The sequence below is a fragment of the Heterodontus francisci genome, chromosome 1 (genome assembly GCF_036365525.1).
Source record: "Heterodontus francisci isolate sHetFra1 chromosome 1, sHetFra1.hap1, whole genome shotgun sequence".
Lineage (NCBI taxonomy): Eukaryota > Metazoa > Chordata > Chondrichthyes > Heterodontiformes > Heterodontidae > Heterodontus > Heterodontus francisci.
This window is the reverse complement of record NC_090371.1, coordinates 121,280,293-121,299,704: the sequence shown is the minus strand read 5'-3', so window position 1 is coordinate 121,299,704 and position 19,412 is coordinate 121,280,293. Positions and strand designations below refer to the sequence as shown.

The following is a 19,412-nucleotide window of genomic DNA, read 5'->3' as shown; positions in this document are numbered from 1 at the left end:
CTACATCCCTCCTCAAGTAAGGGGCCCAAAACTGTACTCAATACTCCAGGTGCGGTCTCACTAATCCCTTGTACTGTTGCAGCAATACTTCCCTACTTTTATACTCTCTTCCTTTAGCAATAAATGCCAAAATTCCACTTGCCTTCCTTATTACCTGCTGCACCTGCATACTAGTTTTCTTCGATTCTTGCACGAGGACACCCAGATCCCTCTGCACCGAAGCACTCTGAAGTTTCTCACCATTTAGATAATTTGCCTTTCTATTCTTCCGACCGAAATGGATAACCTCACACTTATCCACGTTTAACTTCATTTGCCAAATTTTGGTCCATTCACCTAACTTATCCATATCCATTTGTAAATTTCTTATTTCTTTATTGCAACTTACTATCCCACCTAGTTTAGTGTCATCTGCAAATTTGGCTATAGTACCTTCTATCCCTGCATCCAAGTCATTAATATAGATTGTAAATAGTTGGGACCCGAGGACCGAACCCTGTGGCACCCCACTAGTTACATCTTGCCAACCAGAAAAGGACCAATTTATCCAGACTCTGTTTTCTGTTGGTTAGCCAATCCTGTATCCAAGCTAATAAATTGCCCCTAACCCCATGTGATCTTACCTTGTGTATTAACCTTTTGTGCGCTACCTTATCAAATGCCTTCTGGAAGTCCAGATATACAACATCTATCTACAGGATCCCCATTATCCACTTTACTTGTACATCTTTGAACAACTCTAGCAAATTAGTCAAACACGATTTACCCTTCATAAAACCATGCTGACTCTGATGGATTGCGTTTTGACTTTCTAAATGTCCTGTTATTATTTCCTTAATAATGGATTCTAACAATTTCCCAACGACAGATGTTAAATTAACTGGTCTATAGTTTCCTACTTTCTGCATCTCTCCCTTATTGAATAAGGACGTTATATTAGCATTTTTCCAATCCATTGGAACCTTTTCCGCATCCAGAGAATTTTGGAATATTATAACCAGTGGATCCACTATCTCCGCTGCCACTTCCTTTAAGACCCTAGGATGTAGGCCTTCAGGCCCTGGGGACTTATCTGCCTTCGATCCCAATAGTTTGATCAGTATTTTTCCCTATTGATGATTGTTCTAAGTTCCTCGCTTTCTGTAACCTCTGCATTACCTGTTACTTTTGGGATGGTACTAGTGTCCTCCACCGTGAAAACTGAGGCAGAATACTGATTTAGTGTCTCTGCCATTTTTGTGTTCCCCACTATTAACTCCCCAGTCACATGCTCCGAGGGACCAACATTCACTTTAGCTACTCTCTTCCCTTTTATATAAATAAGCTTTTGCTATCTGTTTTTACATTTTGCGCTAGTTTTCTTTCATAATTTACCTTTGCTCTATTTATTACTTTTTTAGTAACCCTTTGTTGACCTTTAAAAATTTCCCAATCTTCCAGCCTGTCACTGGCCTTTGCAATATGGTATGCCTTAGTTTTTGTCTTTGTTATCCCTAACTTCCTTGCTTAGCCATGGATGTTTTTTCCCCCTCTTAGAATCTTTCTTCCTCTCTGGAATATATTTTAGTTGGGAGGAATTGAATATCTCCTTAAACATCTGCCACTGCTCATCAACTGTCCTACCTTTTAGTCTTCCTGCCCAGACCACTAGGGCCAAATCTGACCTCATGCCTATGTAATTACCTTTGTTTAACTCCAGAACGCTAGTGTGGGACTCCAGTTTCTCGCCCTCAAACTGAATTTGAAATTCTAGCGTGCTATGATCACTCTTCCCGAGAGGGTCCTTAACTATGAGATCATTAATTAGTCCCACCTCATTACACAATACCAAATCTCGAATAGCCTGCTCCCTAGTTGCTTCCACAACATATTGCTCCAAAAAAACAATCTCTAATACATTCAATGAGCTCTCCCTCGAGGCTCCCCTTCCCAATATGATTAATCCAGTCTATGTGCATATTAACAATCACCCATGATTATTGCCGTACCTTTCTTACAAGCCCCAGTATTTCCTGGTTTATACTGTGCCTCACTGCGGAACTACTGTTTGGGGACCTATAGATTACTCCCACCAGGGACTTCTTTAAAGAACGAAGAACAGTACAGCACAGGAACAGGCCATTCGGCCCTCCAAGCCTGCGCCGATCTTGATGCCTGTCTATACTAAAACCTTCTGCACTTCCGGGGACCATATCCCTCTATTCCCATCCTATTCATGTATTTGTCAAGATGCCTCTTAAACGTCTCTCTGGTACCTGCTTCCACCACCATCTCCGGTAGCAAGTTCCAGGCACTCACCACCCTCTGTGTAAAGAACTTGCCTCGCACATCCCCTCTAATCTTTGCCCCTCTCACCTTAAACCTGTGTCCCCTAGTAACTGACTCTTCCACCCTGGGAAAAAGCTTCTGACTATCCACTCTGTCCATGCCGCTCATATCATGTCGCCCCTCCACCTCCGTCGTTCCAGTGAAAACAATCCGAGCTTATCCAACCTCTCCTCATAGCTAATGCCCTCCAGACCAGGCAACATCCTGGTAAACCTCTTCTGTACCCTCTCCAAAGCCTCCACGTCCTTCTGGTAGTGTGGCGACCAGAATTGCACGCAATATTCTAGGTATGGCCTAACTAAAGTTGCCTTGCTGTTTCTTATTTCTACCCAGACTGATTCTATGTCTTGATCTCCAGTGCCTATATCATTTCTCACTACAGCACTTATTTCTTCCTTTACTAACAAAGCTACACCACCTCCTTTTTCTTCCTGTCTATCCTTCCAAAATACTGAGTACCTTTGGATATTCAATTCCCAAACCTGATTTCCCTGCAGCCGCGTCTCAGTAATCGCCACTACATCATACCCATTTGTCTCTATTTGTGCTGTTAACTCATGAATTTTATTCCAAATGCTTTGTGCATTCAGATACAAAGCCTTTAAGTTTGTTCTATTATCAAATTTCCTTAATCTTCTACTGTTCCTTGGTGCAATATGACGTTCACACGTTCTGTCCCTACCTTTTATTTTCTAATAACAATCAGCCTCATCACTAACCTGCACTCCTATCTTCTCCTTTAACTTTGATTTCCTAATTTTCCAGGCAACTGAACCCTCCCCGCCCACTATTTAGTTTAAAGCCCTATCTCCAGCCCTAGTTATGCGATTCACCAGGACTCTGGTTCCAGCATGATTCAGGTGGAGCTTGTTCCATCGGAACAGCTCCCTCCTTCCCCAGTACTAGTGCCAATGCCCCATGAATTTGAACCCATTTCGCCCACACCAATCTTTGAGCCATGCATTTACCTCTTTAATCTTATTGACCCTGTGCCAATTAGCTCGTGGCTCAGGTAGTAATCCGGAGATTATTACCTTTTTGATTCTGCTTTTTATAAATTAGCCCCTAGCTGTTCATATTCCCTCAGCAGAACCTCTATCCTCATTCTATCTATATTGTTGGTACCTACGTGGACCATGACAACTGGATCTTCCCCTCCCACTCCAAATTCCTCTGCAGTCCAGATGAGATATCCTGAAATAAAAACAAGAAATGCTGGAACCACTCAGCAGATCTGGCAGCATCTGTGAAAAGGGAAGCAGAGTTAATGTTTCGGGTCAGTGACCCTTCTTCGGAACTCAGTTCCGAAGAAGGGTCACTGACCCGAAACATTAACTCTGCTTCTCTTTTCACAGATGCTGCCAGATCTGCTGAGTGGTTCCAGCATTTCTTGTTTTTATTTCAGATTTCCAACATCCGCAGTATTTTGCTTTTATTTGAGATATCCTGAACCCTGGCACCAGTCAGCCAATACCGTCTTCAGGACTCTTGATCCTGACCACAGAGAACAGTGTCTATGCCCTTAACTATATTATCCCCAATTACTACATTTCTCTTTTCTCCCCCCCACTTGAATGACTCCCTGTACCATGGTGCTGTGGTCCGTTTGCTCATCCTCTCTGCAGTCCCTGCTCTTGTCCACACAGGGAGCAAGAATCTCGAACCTGTTGAACAAGGACAAGGGCTGAGGCTCCTGCAACACTACCTCCTAGATCCCTCTACCTGCCTCACTCATAGTCAAGCCCTCCTGTCCCTGATCACTGGTTGAATTCAAGGTTGTTAATCTAAGGGGTGTGACTGTCTCCTGAAACACAGCATCCAGGTAACTCTCCCCTTCCGTCGCAGTGTCCGAAGCTCAGACTCCAGCTCATCAACTCTGAGCCGGAGTTCCTCCAGCAGCCAATACTTGCTACAGATGTGGTCACTAGGAACCACAATGGGGTCCACCAGCTCCCACATCATGCAGGTACAACACATCACCTGGCCCTCTATTTTATTTAGTTAGATTTTAATTTGTTTTTTAAATTTCCGACTGGTCTTTAGTTTTTAATCTGTAAAATATTTCTCCTATTCACCTTTAATCTGAAATCAACTTAGACTAGGTAATTCAAATTAGCAGTTAATTACCAACCAATGAACTTACGGTTTTCCTGTGATTTCAGTCTTTGTTTTTTGTTCTCTGTTTTTACTCCCTTAAGATACCCTCTCTCTCTCTCTCTCTCTCTGTGGTCCCTGACTGTTCCTTTTGGTGCACATTTTTAAAGCTCTACTCCCACTGTGTTTTCTCTCTCTCTCTCTCTCTCTCTGTGGTCTCTGATTCTGTTCCTTTTGGCGCGCTTTTTATAGCTCTGTTCCCGCTGTGTTTTCTGTCTCTCTCCCTCTCTGGTCTCCGGCTCTTTCCTTTTGGTGTGCTATTTAAAGCTCTGCTCCCACTGTGTTTTCTCTTTCTCTCTCTCTCTCTGGAGAGGAGGAAAGCAGTCATGCATTGTTTTTATCATGTTTTGTAAGACAGTGACCCAAATGGGTTTTTGTATTTTAAATAATTGGTAAAAAAAAAGTTGCTTCATCCCTTTGATAAAGACTGTAGCCTTTCTGAAAATTGCAACCACCTGTATGGCTATGGTAAGTTATATGTAGGTTAAAAACTATTTCTCTTTTGTTAGATGTAAAACTTTCAGAACGAACATTTAAAATTATTAATGCAACAAGAAATTTACTTCAGTTTAATACTTTCCATTTAAGTTTAAAATGGGATTTAGTGATTTAGTCATTTATGGACTTAATGCATTTCCTTTGTATTATGCAAGTTGTCTGAAACCATTAAAATTGCATTGCTCGTCAATAAAGATAGCGCCATGTCATCATTCTCTTGAATAATAAAGCTTTACTGGAAGTTCAGCAAAGACAGCAAAACTGATTATACACTACCAGTTACAAACAATTGGAAAGGGAGGAATACAAAGTATTAGCGACTATATACTCAAGTCAGTTTCGGCATGTTGTGCAGTAAAATTTAATCTGCCCAAAACACTTAAACCATACAATTAAATACGGGCTCAATCTATTTTTTGATGAACTAGTGGTACAATCCATGAAAATAGTCAAATAATTAGTGACTGTGCAGCTTAATCTTATCAAGACATTTAATGCAAAATGTTTGGCACTGCACCGAATTACTGCTCATCCTTGGTCATTTCAATCTTAATCAGAGTTCCCGTTTCTCTTCCACATAAATGCTGCTAGCTATATTTACAGCATGCTGCTCGTCCTCACAGGCTCTCTTGATGTCAATCACTAGCAAGGCCTTGGCCAACAACTTTCTTGTATCACTTTCAATGCTCAGAAAAATCTTCACTATCCCCAATCCTGGTCAGTTTCTCCTGCTAGGGCCTCCACCTTCACTCCATCACATTCAAGGGGGAAAACGTGAATGTACCTGGCACGCAACTGGCTTAGTCAAACCTGGCTTGAACACATCAAGTTCCACTAGGCCTCACTCGCCTCTTCCAAAACTGGCCACTAATGTAGGATATTCCTGGATGGCCAAGATAATCTCAGGCTCCTTTCCTCTACTACCAACTTTCTCTTTCAAACCAGAATCTGCAGTTTTTTGTTTTAATTTCCTCTTTAAACCCCTCTATCTACACCTTGCCCCCAATCCTTCTAGCTTAATCTGCTGAAGGTGTTCCTTTCTAAGCTGAGTCAGTGGAAATGATGGAAAACTAGCTCATAAAGAGTGGAACAGAATGGGGGAGGAAGCACTTCTCCATTCAGAATGTGGCAATCTGAGGACATGCATCTCCTTTCTCAGAAGCAGCATTACCAGTTGCTTGATGTAAGGTTTTCTGTTGCTCTGTTCAGTATGGAGCAGTGAAAGGGACCAAACGAAAGTCAACAAATATATTTACATAATAAAGAAAAAATACCTTCTTAGCACTTGTATAAATAATGTAGTCAGTGGGCCGAATCTTATGAGACTTGCAGAGGCGGGTTTGGAGGCAGAACCAGGAAGGAAACAGGAAAGGTTAATATTGGGTCAGTGACATGCTCCCGCCTCCCGGCGGTCTTGCCAAAGGTGGGTGAGCAAGGGAAGTGGCTACCCGCCTGGAAGCGGTGGGTAGGCAATAACGAGCAGTTATGAGGATAATTAGGGGGATGGGATGGACTTCGCCAGGCCTCCTGCTGAATGCTGAGCCTGACAGCTCAGTGGAGGTGGCCTCCTGGTAGCAGGCCGGTTGGCCGTCAGAGCCAGATGTTCCATGCCCCAATGACAGAGCTGCGGGCAGGAAAGGCTGCACCCATGGCCCAAACAAATCCACCAGAGGGGTTTCCCCTCCACTCCAAGGGGCCTACCAGCTTCAGTCCTCATCATTTTTAATTTTGTTGCACACTTTGAAGGGCATATCCATTTTGAGATGCCCTTGCCCCTCCCTCTGCTGCCAGAGCAGCACCAACCTCTCCCAGTGGGGCTGCCTGCCTTCCAAAGCTGCAGGCCCTCTGATTGGGCCTACAGCTTCAGGAACCCCCCACCCACCATCCTCAATTGGAGGGAAGATCTCGCAGATACGTGGGTCTCTCAGACCATTGGGGACAGGACCCACATTTGTCCCCGATGGATGAATATTTTCAAAGGCATTAAGATTCTGCACTAGTTTGATAAGAAATATAGCTAACATTGTCACTAATGGCCCCATTTGTTCTATAAATAATATAAACCACAATTATATTTTATCATCAACCACATCAGCTTATTTGACAGTGGTTGCTAATGGAACTAAAGATATTGCACTATTTTCTCAGTTTTTCATATTCAATTTTTCCACTGGTCCCAAAATATTGCAACAAACCAATGATGGTATTACTATTCAAAGCTGCATGTGAATTCACTGCCTTCAGTGCATTTCACATGCCAGTGTTGTCAAATTATGTTAGGCTATATTAATTTGGTATAAGGGTATTAATTTGGTTTAATAAGAAAAATGATATATATATTAAAAGTTGTGCGGGAGAAATAAAGCAGTTTACAAGATCATATTCATGTTTCTCTTTCTGAATCAAACTGCCCCCTGTGTTGATCTGAGTGGAATCAATTGCTTTGGTTACCTAAATACAAAGCATCAGGAGTTTTTAATAAATAAACTTTTTATTTAAGTGACTACTGGAAATACAAATAGATAATATCAAAAGAAGGGAAAGATATCATGTTCTCTTGTGGAAGACATTGGGCTTGATTTTTAGGCACCATCGGGGACCGGGATCGGAGGCAGGCAGACACTAAAAATAGCACCACCGCCTGCGTACTGGTTTCCCAGCTGCATCCTGACCCCAGGCCATTTTCGCAGAGATGGGTAGCCAACCCAACTTGTTAAGGGCCAATTAAAGGAAGCCGACTGGAGTTTTCCAGTCAGCCTCTTGGTTCCCGCAGGTGGCAGGGAACACTTTCGGAACATAGGAGCAGGAGGAGGCCATTCAGCCCATCGAGCCTGCCCTGCCATTCAATATGATCATGGCTGATCTTGCACTTCAGTGCCTTTTTACCCACACTATCCCCATATCCCTTTCTGTCATTGGTGTTTAGAAATCTGTCAATCTCTGCTTTAAGCATACTCAATGACTGAGCTTCCTCATCCCTCTGGGGTAGAGAATTCCAAAGATTCACAGCCACTGAGTAAAGAAATTTCTCGTCATCTCTGTCCAAAGTGGCTTCCCCCTTATTTTGAAATTGTGTCCCCTGGTTCTGGACTCCCCAACCAGGGGAAACATCTTAGCTGCATCTACCCTGTCTATTCCTTTGTGTTTTGTAGGTTTCAATGAGATCACCTCTCATTCTTTGAAACTCTAGAGAATACAGGCCCAGTTTCCCCAGTTTCTTTTCATAGGACAATCCCACCATCCCAGGAACAAGTCTGGTGAACCTTTGTTGCACTCCCTCTATGGCATTAATATCCTTCCTAAGGTAAGGGGACCAAAACTGCACACAGTACTCCAGGTGCAGTCTAACCAAGGTTCTATACAATTGAAGCAAGATTTCACTACTCCTGTACTCAAATCCTCTTGCGATAACCATAGAGAAATTATGGCACAGAAGGAGCCCATTCAGCCCATCGTGTCCGTGCAGGCCGAAAAGACTAGCCACCCCATCTAATCCCACCTTCCAGCACCTGGTCCATAGCCTCGCAGGTTACAGCTCTTCAGGTGCATGTCCAGGTACCTTTTAAATGAGTTGAGGGTTTCTGCCTCCGCCACTGTTCCTGGCAGTGAATTCCAGACGCCCACTACCCTCTGGGTGAAAAGGTTTTTCCTCATGTCCCCTCTCATCCTTCTATCGATCATCTCAAAACTGTGCCCCCTGATAATTGACCTCTATTCTAGGGGAAACGGGTCCTTCATCTCTATCTGTGCCCCTCATCATTTTGTGCATCTCAATTAAGTCACCCCTCAGTCCCCTCTGTTCTAAAGAAAACAACCCTAGCCTATCCAATCTTTCCTCATAGCTGCAACTTTCAAGCCCTGGCAACATTCTTGTAAATCTCCTCTGTACTCTCTCCAGAGGAATTATGTCCTTCCTGTAATGTGGTGACCAGAACTGTATGCAGTACTCCAGCTGCGGCCTAACCAGCGTTTTATACAGTTCCAGCATTACATCCCTGTTTTTGTATTCTATACCTTGGCCAATAAAGGAAAGCATTCAATATGCCTTCTTCACCACTCTACCTGGCCTGCAGTACCCCACTAGTCACAGCCTGCCGAGAATGATCCGTTTATTCTTACCCTCTGCTTTCTGCCTGTTAACCAATCCTTAATCCATGCCAGTATGGATCCTGTCCCATGTGCTTTAATTTTGCTAATCAACCTCCTGTGGGGACTTTATCAAAAGCCTCCTGAAAATCCAAGTATACCACGTCCACCAACTCCCCTTTATCAAGTCTGTTAGTAACGTCCTCAAAAAACTCCAACAGGTTTGTCAAACATGATTTCCCATTCATAAATCCATGTTGACTATGCCCAATCAGATCAGTATTATCCAAGTTTCTATTTATCACATCCTTTAGAATAGATTCTAGCATTTTCCCTACTACTGCTGTAAGGCTAACAGGTTTGTAATTCCCAGTTTTCTCTCTCCCTCCCTTCTTAAATAGTGGGGTGACATTTGCGACCTTCCAATCTGCAGGAACCGCTCCAGACTCTATAGAATTTTGGAAGATGGTCACCACTATCTCCATAGCTACCTCTTTTAACACTTTTTAGGTGCTTGGAGACAGCCTCCCAGCGACAGGCTGGGGTGTGAACACTCCAAACACACCTCGAGACCTTCCCTGCCTGCCTGGGTGCTGCACCAGCCACAGGTCATCCTGTAGAGTGTTTCCGCATCCCCTCACCCTGCCCCACAGTGGTGACCCAGCTGCGAAACTCATTTTTTAAGTTAAACTTAAGTTGGAGGGTGCTTCCATTTACTTACCTCCTTACTCCCTTACTTATGTTCCATTGCAGCCTGCTGTTGCTTTCAAGCTAGAAGGCCTCTGACTGGCTTTCCAGCTTCCAGAGCCCGCCTGCCATCCTTAATTGAAAGACGATCCCGCCCTCTGGCCATTAGTTGGCTGCCCCAGGGAAAATCACAATGAGTAACGTTTTCCCACACAGTGCAGGCTTTTGGCCCGCATTTCAGCCTGACAGCGGGGTTCAGAAGCCTGCAGGGATAATCCCGCCCATTGCAATGAAAATAAGACTTAAAGCAATATCAACTCTCTATCTGCTAAGTTTTGAGGTTTTTAGCTAATATGGACAACAACATTTTCTTAGTTCAGTAATATTATGGCTTTCATCCTTTTAGCTGCGATTATTTGTAGAATTGAAAGTGATGATGCGGCAATACAAACTAGGCTTAGTTGCAATAGACTAAATGTGGGTAAATATTTCACTAAATCCAGAAACTACAGGTATGGTTGCATTTCTTTAAAAAATTACATTTCATTCTTTTGTTCATGATGTGTTTATTAAAAGGAATGAAATATCTTATATTAAAGTGGCTTTAAATAGAATGACATGTAGGATATTAAAGTTACTTTGTTTTATTCATAACATCAGGCAGACTCCACAGATATAGATGGGGGATTTATGTCTCGACAACATAACCTTTTGGGAGAAAAGCATTCAGTGCCATCTGAGTAAGTAATGCAGTTAGAATTACCAATGTGCTTGGCATCAACATGAATGAAAATTTTCTGTGGCATGCAAATTGTTGAGGGAAACTGTCAGACAGTATCTAGTATTCGTTGTCGTTTTAACCAAATTAGAGTTTTAAGGTTAATAAACTTCCACCTTTCTTGTTTAAATCTAAGAAAGCCTGTCTGGTTGATTTCTTTGCCTTACAATTGGCGAGCAGTGAACAAGGATTCACCGAGCGGGAGCTAAAAACGCAATGTTTTTAAAATTAAACCCTGTTACAGTTAAACCAGGCAAAGGCTGAGAGGGAACCTGGTCGTAACACTAGGATGATGTGAGAACCTGACTAACTGGCAATGAAGAGTGAGCATGCTGCATGCTTCCTGCTATAGAGGCAAAAGAAAATGAGATACACTAGAATATTTAATTTTTTGTAATAGCTTGATCTTTTTGTAATTGTATACCCATTTCTCTGTTCCTATGCTAGCAGCCTTAATGGTCTCCCAAACCTTTGACCAAAAACGTAAGAAAAATCATTCGGAAGCATGTGAGAGTGTTAATGGCTGATTTTAAAGTTTGGGAATCTGCTGTCTAAAGAACCAGTTTTTATAATCCTATATTTTTATTTTCGTGCATCTGTCATTTTCTGACAGGAAGCTGACATGAAGGCTGACAAATTTAGTGTACATGTATAATAGAATAACTAGCAAAATGATGCAGCATATATTTTTTCAGTTAATCATGAATTGATAAATTCAGTTTTTTAAACTGCAGTTTAAGGCTCAATCTCACAGTTACTAAAGCTGAAAATCCAGTGTAAAATCCATAGATGTAACTAAGGATCAATAGAACACTGTATCTGTGTTATTACAGGGCAGATAGTTATTGAAAGCTTGTCAAAATGTAGTTGAACACTGACATCTAGAATTAAATTTTTTTGTTATTACCATTTTATTTCAACGTTGCAGTCTTTGTCGTTTCCAGAGAATCTGTGTTTAGGGTAAATCAATCATTGCCCAAAGCTTAACAAAATGTCTTAGCAGCTGATTTAAGTAGTCTGCAATGTATCCTAACCAAGCATATAGATTTTCTTTTTATATTTATTCATTCAGGGGATGTGGGAGTCACTGGCTCGGCCAGCATTTATTGCCCATCCCTAATTGTCCTTGAGAAGCTGGTGGTGAGCTGCCTTCTTGAACCACTCCACTCCTTGGGGTGGAGGTACACCAACAGTGCTGTTAGGAAGGGAGTTCCAGGATTTCGACCCAGCAACAGTGAAGGAGCAGCGATATAGTTCCAAGTCAGGATGGTGTGTGACTTGGAGGGGAACTTACAGGTGGTGGTGTTCCCATGCATCTGCTGCCCTTGTTCTTCTAGGTGGTAGAGGTCGTGGGTTTGGAAAGTGCTGTCGAAGGAGCCTTGGTGAGTTGCTGCAGTGCATCTTGTATATGGTACACACTGCTGCCACTGTGTGTTGGTGGTGGAGGGAGTGAATGTTGAAGGTGGATGATGGGGTGCCAATCAAGCAGGCTGTTTCGTCCTGGATGCTGTCAAGCTTCTTGAGTGTTGTTGGAGCTGCACCCATCCAAGCAAATGGATAGTATTCTATCACACTCCTGACTTGTGCCTTGTAGATGGTGGACATGCATTGGGGAGATAGGAGGTGAGTTACTCGCCACAGAATTCCCAGCCTCTGACTTGCTCTTGTAGCCACAGCATTTATGTGGCTGGTCCAGTTCAGTTTCTGGTCAATGGTGACACCCAGGATATTGATGATGGGGGAATTCAGTAATGGTAATGTCACTGAACGTCAAGGGGAGATGGTTAGATTCTCACTTGTTTGAAATGGTCATTGCCTGGCACTTGTGTGATGCGAATGTTACTCGCCACTTCTCAGCCCAAGCCTGGACGTTGTCCAGGTCTTGCTGCATATGGACGTGGACTGCTTCAGTATCTGAGGAGTCGCAAATGGTGCTAATCACTGTGAAATCATCAGCGAAGATCCCCACTTCTGACCTTGTGATGGAGGGAAGGTCATTGATGAAGCAGTTGAAGATGGTTTGGCCTAAGACACAACCCTGAGGAACTCCTGCAGTGATGTTCTGGGACTGAGATGATTGACCTCGAACAACCACAACCATTTTCCTTTGTGTTAGGTATGACTCCAACTAGCGGAGAGTTTACCCCCGATTCCCATTGACTCCAGTTTTGCTCGGGCTCCTTGAGGCCATACTCAGTCAAATGCTGCCTTGATGTCAAGGGCAGTTGTTCTCACCTCACCTCTAGAGTTCAGCTCTTCTGTCCATGTTTGGACCAAGGCTGTAATGAGGTCAGGAGCTGAGTGGCCCAGGTGGAACCCAAGCTGAGCGTCAGTGAGCAAGTAGAAGGTACTTGCATTCTTTTTATGCTATTTTCCCCTTCTCAGTGCCAAAGATTCTTTCCATAGCAAGCCCTTGTCACTGTATCTAACTTACTGGATACAGCAAGAGCCTTATTTTGATCTCCTAGACAGTGGTAGAATAATCATTATCAGATCATAACTTGGGCTTTAAATTATGAAACAATGTTATGAAAAGTGACTGGTAAGCAGAAGTAAAGACAACACAATAGCTTGCATTATCTTTGCAAAAATTTTAATTTACATTTGCTCCTCGGATACGCAATAACAAACAAGCTCAACACTTTACTGACTCGTCCAGTACTGAATGTGGACGTGCACCTTGATATAACTTGTATGTGGTATTTCATTGGACCATAGCAATCTCCAGACTCTTTCTGGACCTTAGAATTGGTGATCTGGTCCCTGACTTAGACCTTGTTGATGCCCAAAAATTTGTTAAGATTAAATTATGCTTCCAATCAAACAAATACACACATGGAGGATCTCAGTGGTTCCAGGTTCTATTCTCTGGATCCATCTATTCGGCAGATGATACAAATCCATTTGTCCGTTGGTTGTAAAACCCTAACTGAATTAGTTGATCACTTGCTGAAGTCATCGTGCCAAAAAAACTCTGAACTGAAGGGCATCTAATCTTAACCTGTTATGTCAAATAAAGACACTTTCATAGGGACTGCCTATTCTAATTGAATACAAAAGCCTTGGAAAATCACCTGCAATGACCTTTGTACATCAAACTGAACACTATCAATCAACAAAATGTAAAGTAACTGTCAGTATATTATATATATTCAAAAGTCTAAACTTCTGATTAGAATTGAAACTGAAACACTCTATTTGTCATAGTCTTTTTCAGTTGCTCATTAGAAAACATAATATTTGTGTGCTGTAAAAGTAAATTAGCTTTATTCTGATCGATGACATTTTTTGGATTTGATTTGCACTTTACCTTCAAAAAAGTTGTTCAGTCATTTTTTTTACAGCTTATATTTCAAGTACACTAGTTATAATAGGTCTTCCAGAAGATCAGTGACTTCTCTAATAGCTGCACCATCCTTTTTATTTGTGTGGTTTTGGACTGTAGACTAAGATTAATGGTTTTCTATGTCAAAAGGGCTGAAAACTTAGATCTGTGTGTAGGACTTTTTAAATATTTAATTGTGTGTTTAAAAGTCCTGTTTATAATTGCAGAAAAGAGGAGGCAGGCATTATTCGATCAATGATGATAAAAGTTTTCCGCTGTATTGAGCCAGAGCTAAACAACCTCATTTCACTTGGAGACAAGATTGACAGCTTTAACTCGCTGTATATGTTGGTGAAGATGAGCCATCACGTTTGGACAGCAGAGAATGTGGATCCTGCTTCCTTTCTCAGTACAACATTAGGAAATGTCCTTGTGACAGTCAAGAGGAACTTTGACAAATGCATTGTAAGTATTTTTGAAGAAAATTTTAGCTGAAATGTTATGGTACGACCACTCAAGACAAAGCCCCCAATCAAAATATATGATTCTGATTGTGGTGGGAGCAACGCACTGTCAGTTCAGTTCTGCTGCTGCACAGGTCACATCATACATATCTTTAAGCTTCCCCAAAACAATGAAAGCAGCAGCCAAATTGTACCAATCTAGCAACCCCAAATGAGGCAAACCAAACCAGGTATCTTTAGATGTCAACAAATTAACTATTTATTTAAAAAAAACAAAAATCTTTTAAACACTGTTAAGATAAACCAATATCAAAACACCTTACAACTTATTTAAAGACTCTAACTCCCAAACTAATGATGGTTCGATGTTTAATTAGCTGCCCGAAAAAATAGAAGTAACAGTAGTTTTTTTTTAGTTTAGAGATACAGCACTGAAACAGGCCCTTCGGCCCGCCGAGTCTGTGCCGACCATCAACCACCCATTTATACTATTCCTACACTAATCCCATATTCCTACCACATCCCCACCTGTCCCTATATATTTCCCTATCACCTACCTATACTAGGGGCAATTTATAATGGCCGATTAACCTATCAACCTGCAAGTCTTTGGCATGTGGGAGGAAACCGGAGCACCCGGAGGAAACCCACGCAGACACAGGGAGAACTTGCAAACTCCGCACAGGCAGTACCCAGAATCGAACCCGGGTCCCTGGAGCTGTGAGGCTGCGGTGCTAACCACTGCGCCGCAGATTACACTTCCTGACAAACGGTCCCCTGATTCTAAGTTCAAATGCAGTCTTCCAAGGCCTGATTAGGAAAGGGTCCTTTCAGAGATAGGAATTCAGCAGTTCAGTTCAGCATTTGAAGCATCAAACTTTTCTTCTTTCCAGCGATGAACACAGCGGATCAATTTTTTGTTAAGGAATTAATCTAGCTTAACGTTATAAAATTTTGAGAGAGAATAATAAACTAACCTCTTCCTTCAGTTTAAATGGTCTGAGAGTTCTTCTTTCTCCCTTCAGGTGCTAGTACACAGCTGTGTCAATTGCCTGTGTCTACCAGCCAGTTTCAAAGTCAACTGGCAACATTGTATTTCACCTCTTCTCGATTTATATGGCTGTAGCTAAGCAACTAGAATGCACTTTCACTCAGTGTCTGGAGCTGGCTGCCTTAAAGATGTATTGATTTCTTGTAGCCTTAAAAACACACTGCTTATTTCCCGAGGAGAGAAAAAAACAGGATTGTGACAGAAACAAATAAATAGTTAACTCAAGTTATGCCTTATGTGTTGGCTGTATTTATTTGGGAAGTATTGTATCCAGCAGATTCTATCTACACCACATGTGTCCATAGAGATGATTTCTTAGTTTGGAACTCATTGGAAAATAAGAACAAAAACTGAGAGCCTTGAAATAATATGAATTGAGCAGTAACATAGAGTCTTCTCCAAGTAATGAGCAAATGCTGGTTATTTGGTCATAATCATGAGCTATTTCTATTTTATATATATATATATATTTTCCACAATTTTTTTCTGCCACTTTTCTCTACTGAAGATGTTGGCTTAGTGATGGGTACCTTTCCTGGGTGCAAGGCATCCTGTAAAAACCCACCTCTGGAACCATCCTTCATGTATGAGTTTTGGAAGGCTATTTCAATACAGGTGGCACAGCCAAGCCTGTCCTCACCAACCCTCCCCCTAAATGCATTTCTAGCAGGAGCCACTGGATAGTGATTGAGTGGGAACTCTGGCCCATTTTCCACCCTTAACCCAGGGATACTGAGGTTAATTATGGCCATCCCATGTCAACTGAGCTTAGTTAACTCAGCATAGACTGTGAATTAACCTGAGCCTTACTTGACAGTGGGCTACTCATTACATTAACTAGCTGAGCCATTGGGATCCTCGGCCTAGTTTAATTGCCTTGAATCTTGTGTTTGCTTTTTGATGGTGTGGTTACTTGAAAATCTTTTGAGTCAAGTTTTCATGACACGTGGGTGAAGAAAAGCAACTGTTAAATTTTGAATAGTGCACATAATCTGTTGTGTCTGGTGTAGAACAAAAATAGCTCTCAAAAGCATGAATGGTATCCCATGCTTGAACATACAGTCCATGGTACAAGAAACAAGTAATAGAACTTTGACAGTCTATTGGCTGGACAGTAAGATTTAATATTTTAACTGTTGAATAAAAATGTTTCAATTTATTGAAATAGAACAAAAGTTCAAGTTCAGCATTGAATAAATGTATCAATGTACACGTTGTAACAATTTCCAGTAAAATCATCCAGAACTAGCAAACTTCAGTTATTCGACAACTTGTGGTCTGAGAGAGTTCTGTATTGGTGCTAACAAAATTGATTTTATAGTTCATGAATTGCAGACTAGTTGCAGAGCTTATTGTAGAGCACATAGTAATTTTACTCAAGTTTTATATAAGTTTCTTGAGTTTTTATTTTGCTTCATAAATGTATGATCTGATCTGGTCAATACAGTGGATAAGGAGACTCCAGATGATTGCTAATGTACATTGTAAATACTTTGCAATGGTTAGAGGTTGTAGATTCTCAATTAATGCCCAGATTTCAGATCTGTAAATACACAAAGATGAATTAGTTTGCCATTTGTATTTTCTTTCAGTTAAATCAAGTTAAGCAGATGGAAGAAGTGAAGATATCGAAGAAGAGTAAAGTTGGAATTCTACCATTTGTTAGTGGATTTGAAGAGTTTGCAGAACTAGCAGAGTCCATCTTCAGAAATGCTGAGCGCAGGGGGGACCTGGACAAGGCCTACACCAAACTAATTCGGGCTGTTTACAACAATGGTGAGAGGCTGTTAAACTATGAACTGAAAACACAGATTTAATATATATATATTTGTAATAGTGTTCCTTATATGATAATTCATGGTGTGTTCCATTCTCAGTGGAAAAAGTGGCTAATGAGAGTCAGAAGACTCCACGAGATGTTGTGATGATGGAAAACTTTCACCACATTTTTTCAACACTCTCTCGCCTTAAAATTGCATGCCTTGAAACAGAAAGAAGGGAAGCCAAGCACAAATATACAGAGCATCTTCAGTCTTATGTAATATACTCTCTGGGACAACCTCTTGAGAAACTTAACGTGAGTCTATTTTATTCCACTCGCACAGAAAACTTTGAGCATGCCCTTAATCTGAAGTTGCTAAGTGTTATTCTTGAGATAGCATAATTATCAATAAAACAAAAGGTAACAGTATTGTTTTGCGCAAACATTAATCTGGACTGGATACAATAATGTTAAATAAACTATGTTGAGGTTTTATTTTCGATGTTCCATGTGGCATCGCTTAAAGGGTTATAAGGAACCACAAGATTCTTTGGTTTGTGAAGAAGCTTGTTATCCAGTTAGAAGTAAATTAGTGATAAACTAGGAACATTAGAAAACCAATAGTGAAAACTCCAAACATGGGGAGCATACAATGTCGAGTTTCTTTAGTATGGTGTATGTTAGTAGAAATAGAGCCCTATACTTTTTCAAAAAATATATAAAGGCAAGATTTCCAATATTCCTCCCTAAAGGAACAATGTAAAGGTTTATAATCTCCCAAAATAAAAGCAAAATACTGCAGATGCTGGAAATCTGAAATAAAAACAAAGTGCTGGAAATACTCAGCAGGTTTGGCAGCATCTGTGGAGAGAGAAGCAGAGTTGACGTTTCAGGTCTGTGACCTTTCATCAGAACTGGCAAAGGTTAGAAATGTAGTAGGTTTTGATCAAGTGAAGGGGGTGGGGTGAGGTGAGGAGAGAACAAAAAGGAAGTTGGTGTGATAGGGCAGGAGAGATTAAATGACAAAAGTGTCATAGGACAGAGACAAAGGGAGTACTAATGGTTGTGGTGAAAGACAAAGCATTAGTCCAGAGAGAGTGTTAATGGCAGAATCATGAAAAGCTCTGTCCAAAAGCACAAATATGAAAAACCAAGTTGAAGGCAGGCACATGGTTTAAAAAAAATGTTTTAAAAAGGCCAGTCATGCTCTGAAATTGTTGACCTCAATGTTGAGTCCGGAAGGCTGTAGAGTGCCAAAACGAAAGATGAGATGCTGTTCCTCGAACTTGCGTTGATGTTCACTGGAACACTGCAGCAGGCCAAGGACAGAAATGTGGGCATGAGAGCAGGGTGGTGAATTAAAATGGCTGGCAAGCAAACGGAAGCTCAGGGTCATGCTTGCGGACTGAGTGGCAGTGTTCCGCAAAGCAGTCACCCAATCTGCTTTTTGTCTCCCCCAATGTAGAGGCGACCACATCGTTTTTTAAATTTTTTAACCATGTGCCTGCATTAAACTTGCTTATTCATGTTTGTGCCTTTGTACAGAGCTGTTCATTATTCTGCCATTAACACTCTGGACTAATGCTTTGTCTTTCACCACAACTATTAGCACTCACTTTGCCTTTGTCCCATGACATCTTTGTCATTTAATCTCCCCTGCCCTCTGCCCTGTCACACACATCTTCCCTTTTTCTATTCCCCCCCCCCCCCCCCACCCCCTCAATTGCTTAAAACCTATTACATTTCTAACCTTTGCCAGTTCTGATGAAAAACCTGAAATGCTAACTCTGCTTCTCTCTCCACAAATGCTACCAGGCCTGCTGAGTACTTCCAGCAGTTTCTGTTTTTATTTATAATCTCCCAACTGTTTTTAAAATAAAAAATTGTATAAGTGATTTCATTATGCAAGGTCATTTCAGTTTCCATCATTATTGTTTACCATGGCATAATGTTGCCACCAGTTAAGGGTACAAATAACAGTGCTGGGAATATATTTTTTGAAGAAATCGAAAAAAAAAAAAAATCATTGGAAATGATGAATGAAACTGAAGTTCGCTTTTTTAAAGTTTTCATATTTATATAGTTGGGACTCCTAACATGACACTATGTTGAACAAAGAACAGTACAGCACAGGAACAGGACATTCGGCCCTCCAAGCCTGCGCCTATCTTGATGCCTGCCTAAACTAAAACCTTCTGCACTTCCGGGGACCGTACCCCTCTATTCCCATCCTATTCATGTATTTGTCAAGATGCCTCTTAAACGTCGCTATCTTACCT

The 19,412-nt window shown here is 41.4% G+C and overlaps 1 protein-coding gene across 4 annotated transcripts in view; it reads left to right on the top strand.

The window, feature by feature from the left end:
• The window catches only part of exoc1 (exocyst complex component 1), a 118,120-nt gene that overhangs the window by 85,192 nt on the left and 13,516 nt on the right, over nucleotides 1-19,412 (top strand). For all 4 annotated transcript variants that reach the window (XM_068035068.1, XM_068035077.1, XM_068035046.1 and 1 more), the window contains 4 exons: nucleotides 10,414-10,493; nucleotides 14,084-14,321; nucleotides 16,964-17,147; nucleotides 17,249-17,448. In XM_068035068.1, the coding sequence (XP_067891169.1) occupies nucleotides 10,414-10,493; nucleotides 14,084-14,321; nucleotides 16,964-17,147; nucleotides 17,249-17,448 (702 nt within the window). The remainder of the gene's footprint in view (nucleotides 1-10,413; nucleotides 10,494-14,083; nucleotides 14,322-16,963; nucleotides 17,148-17,248; nucleotides 17,449-19,412) is intronic.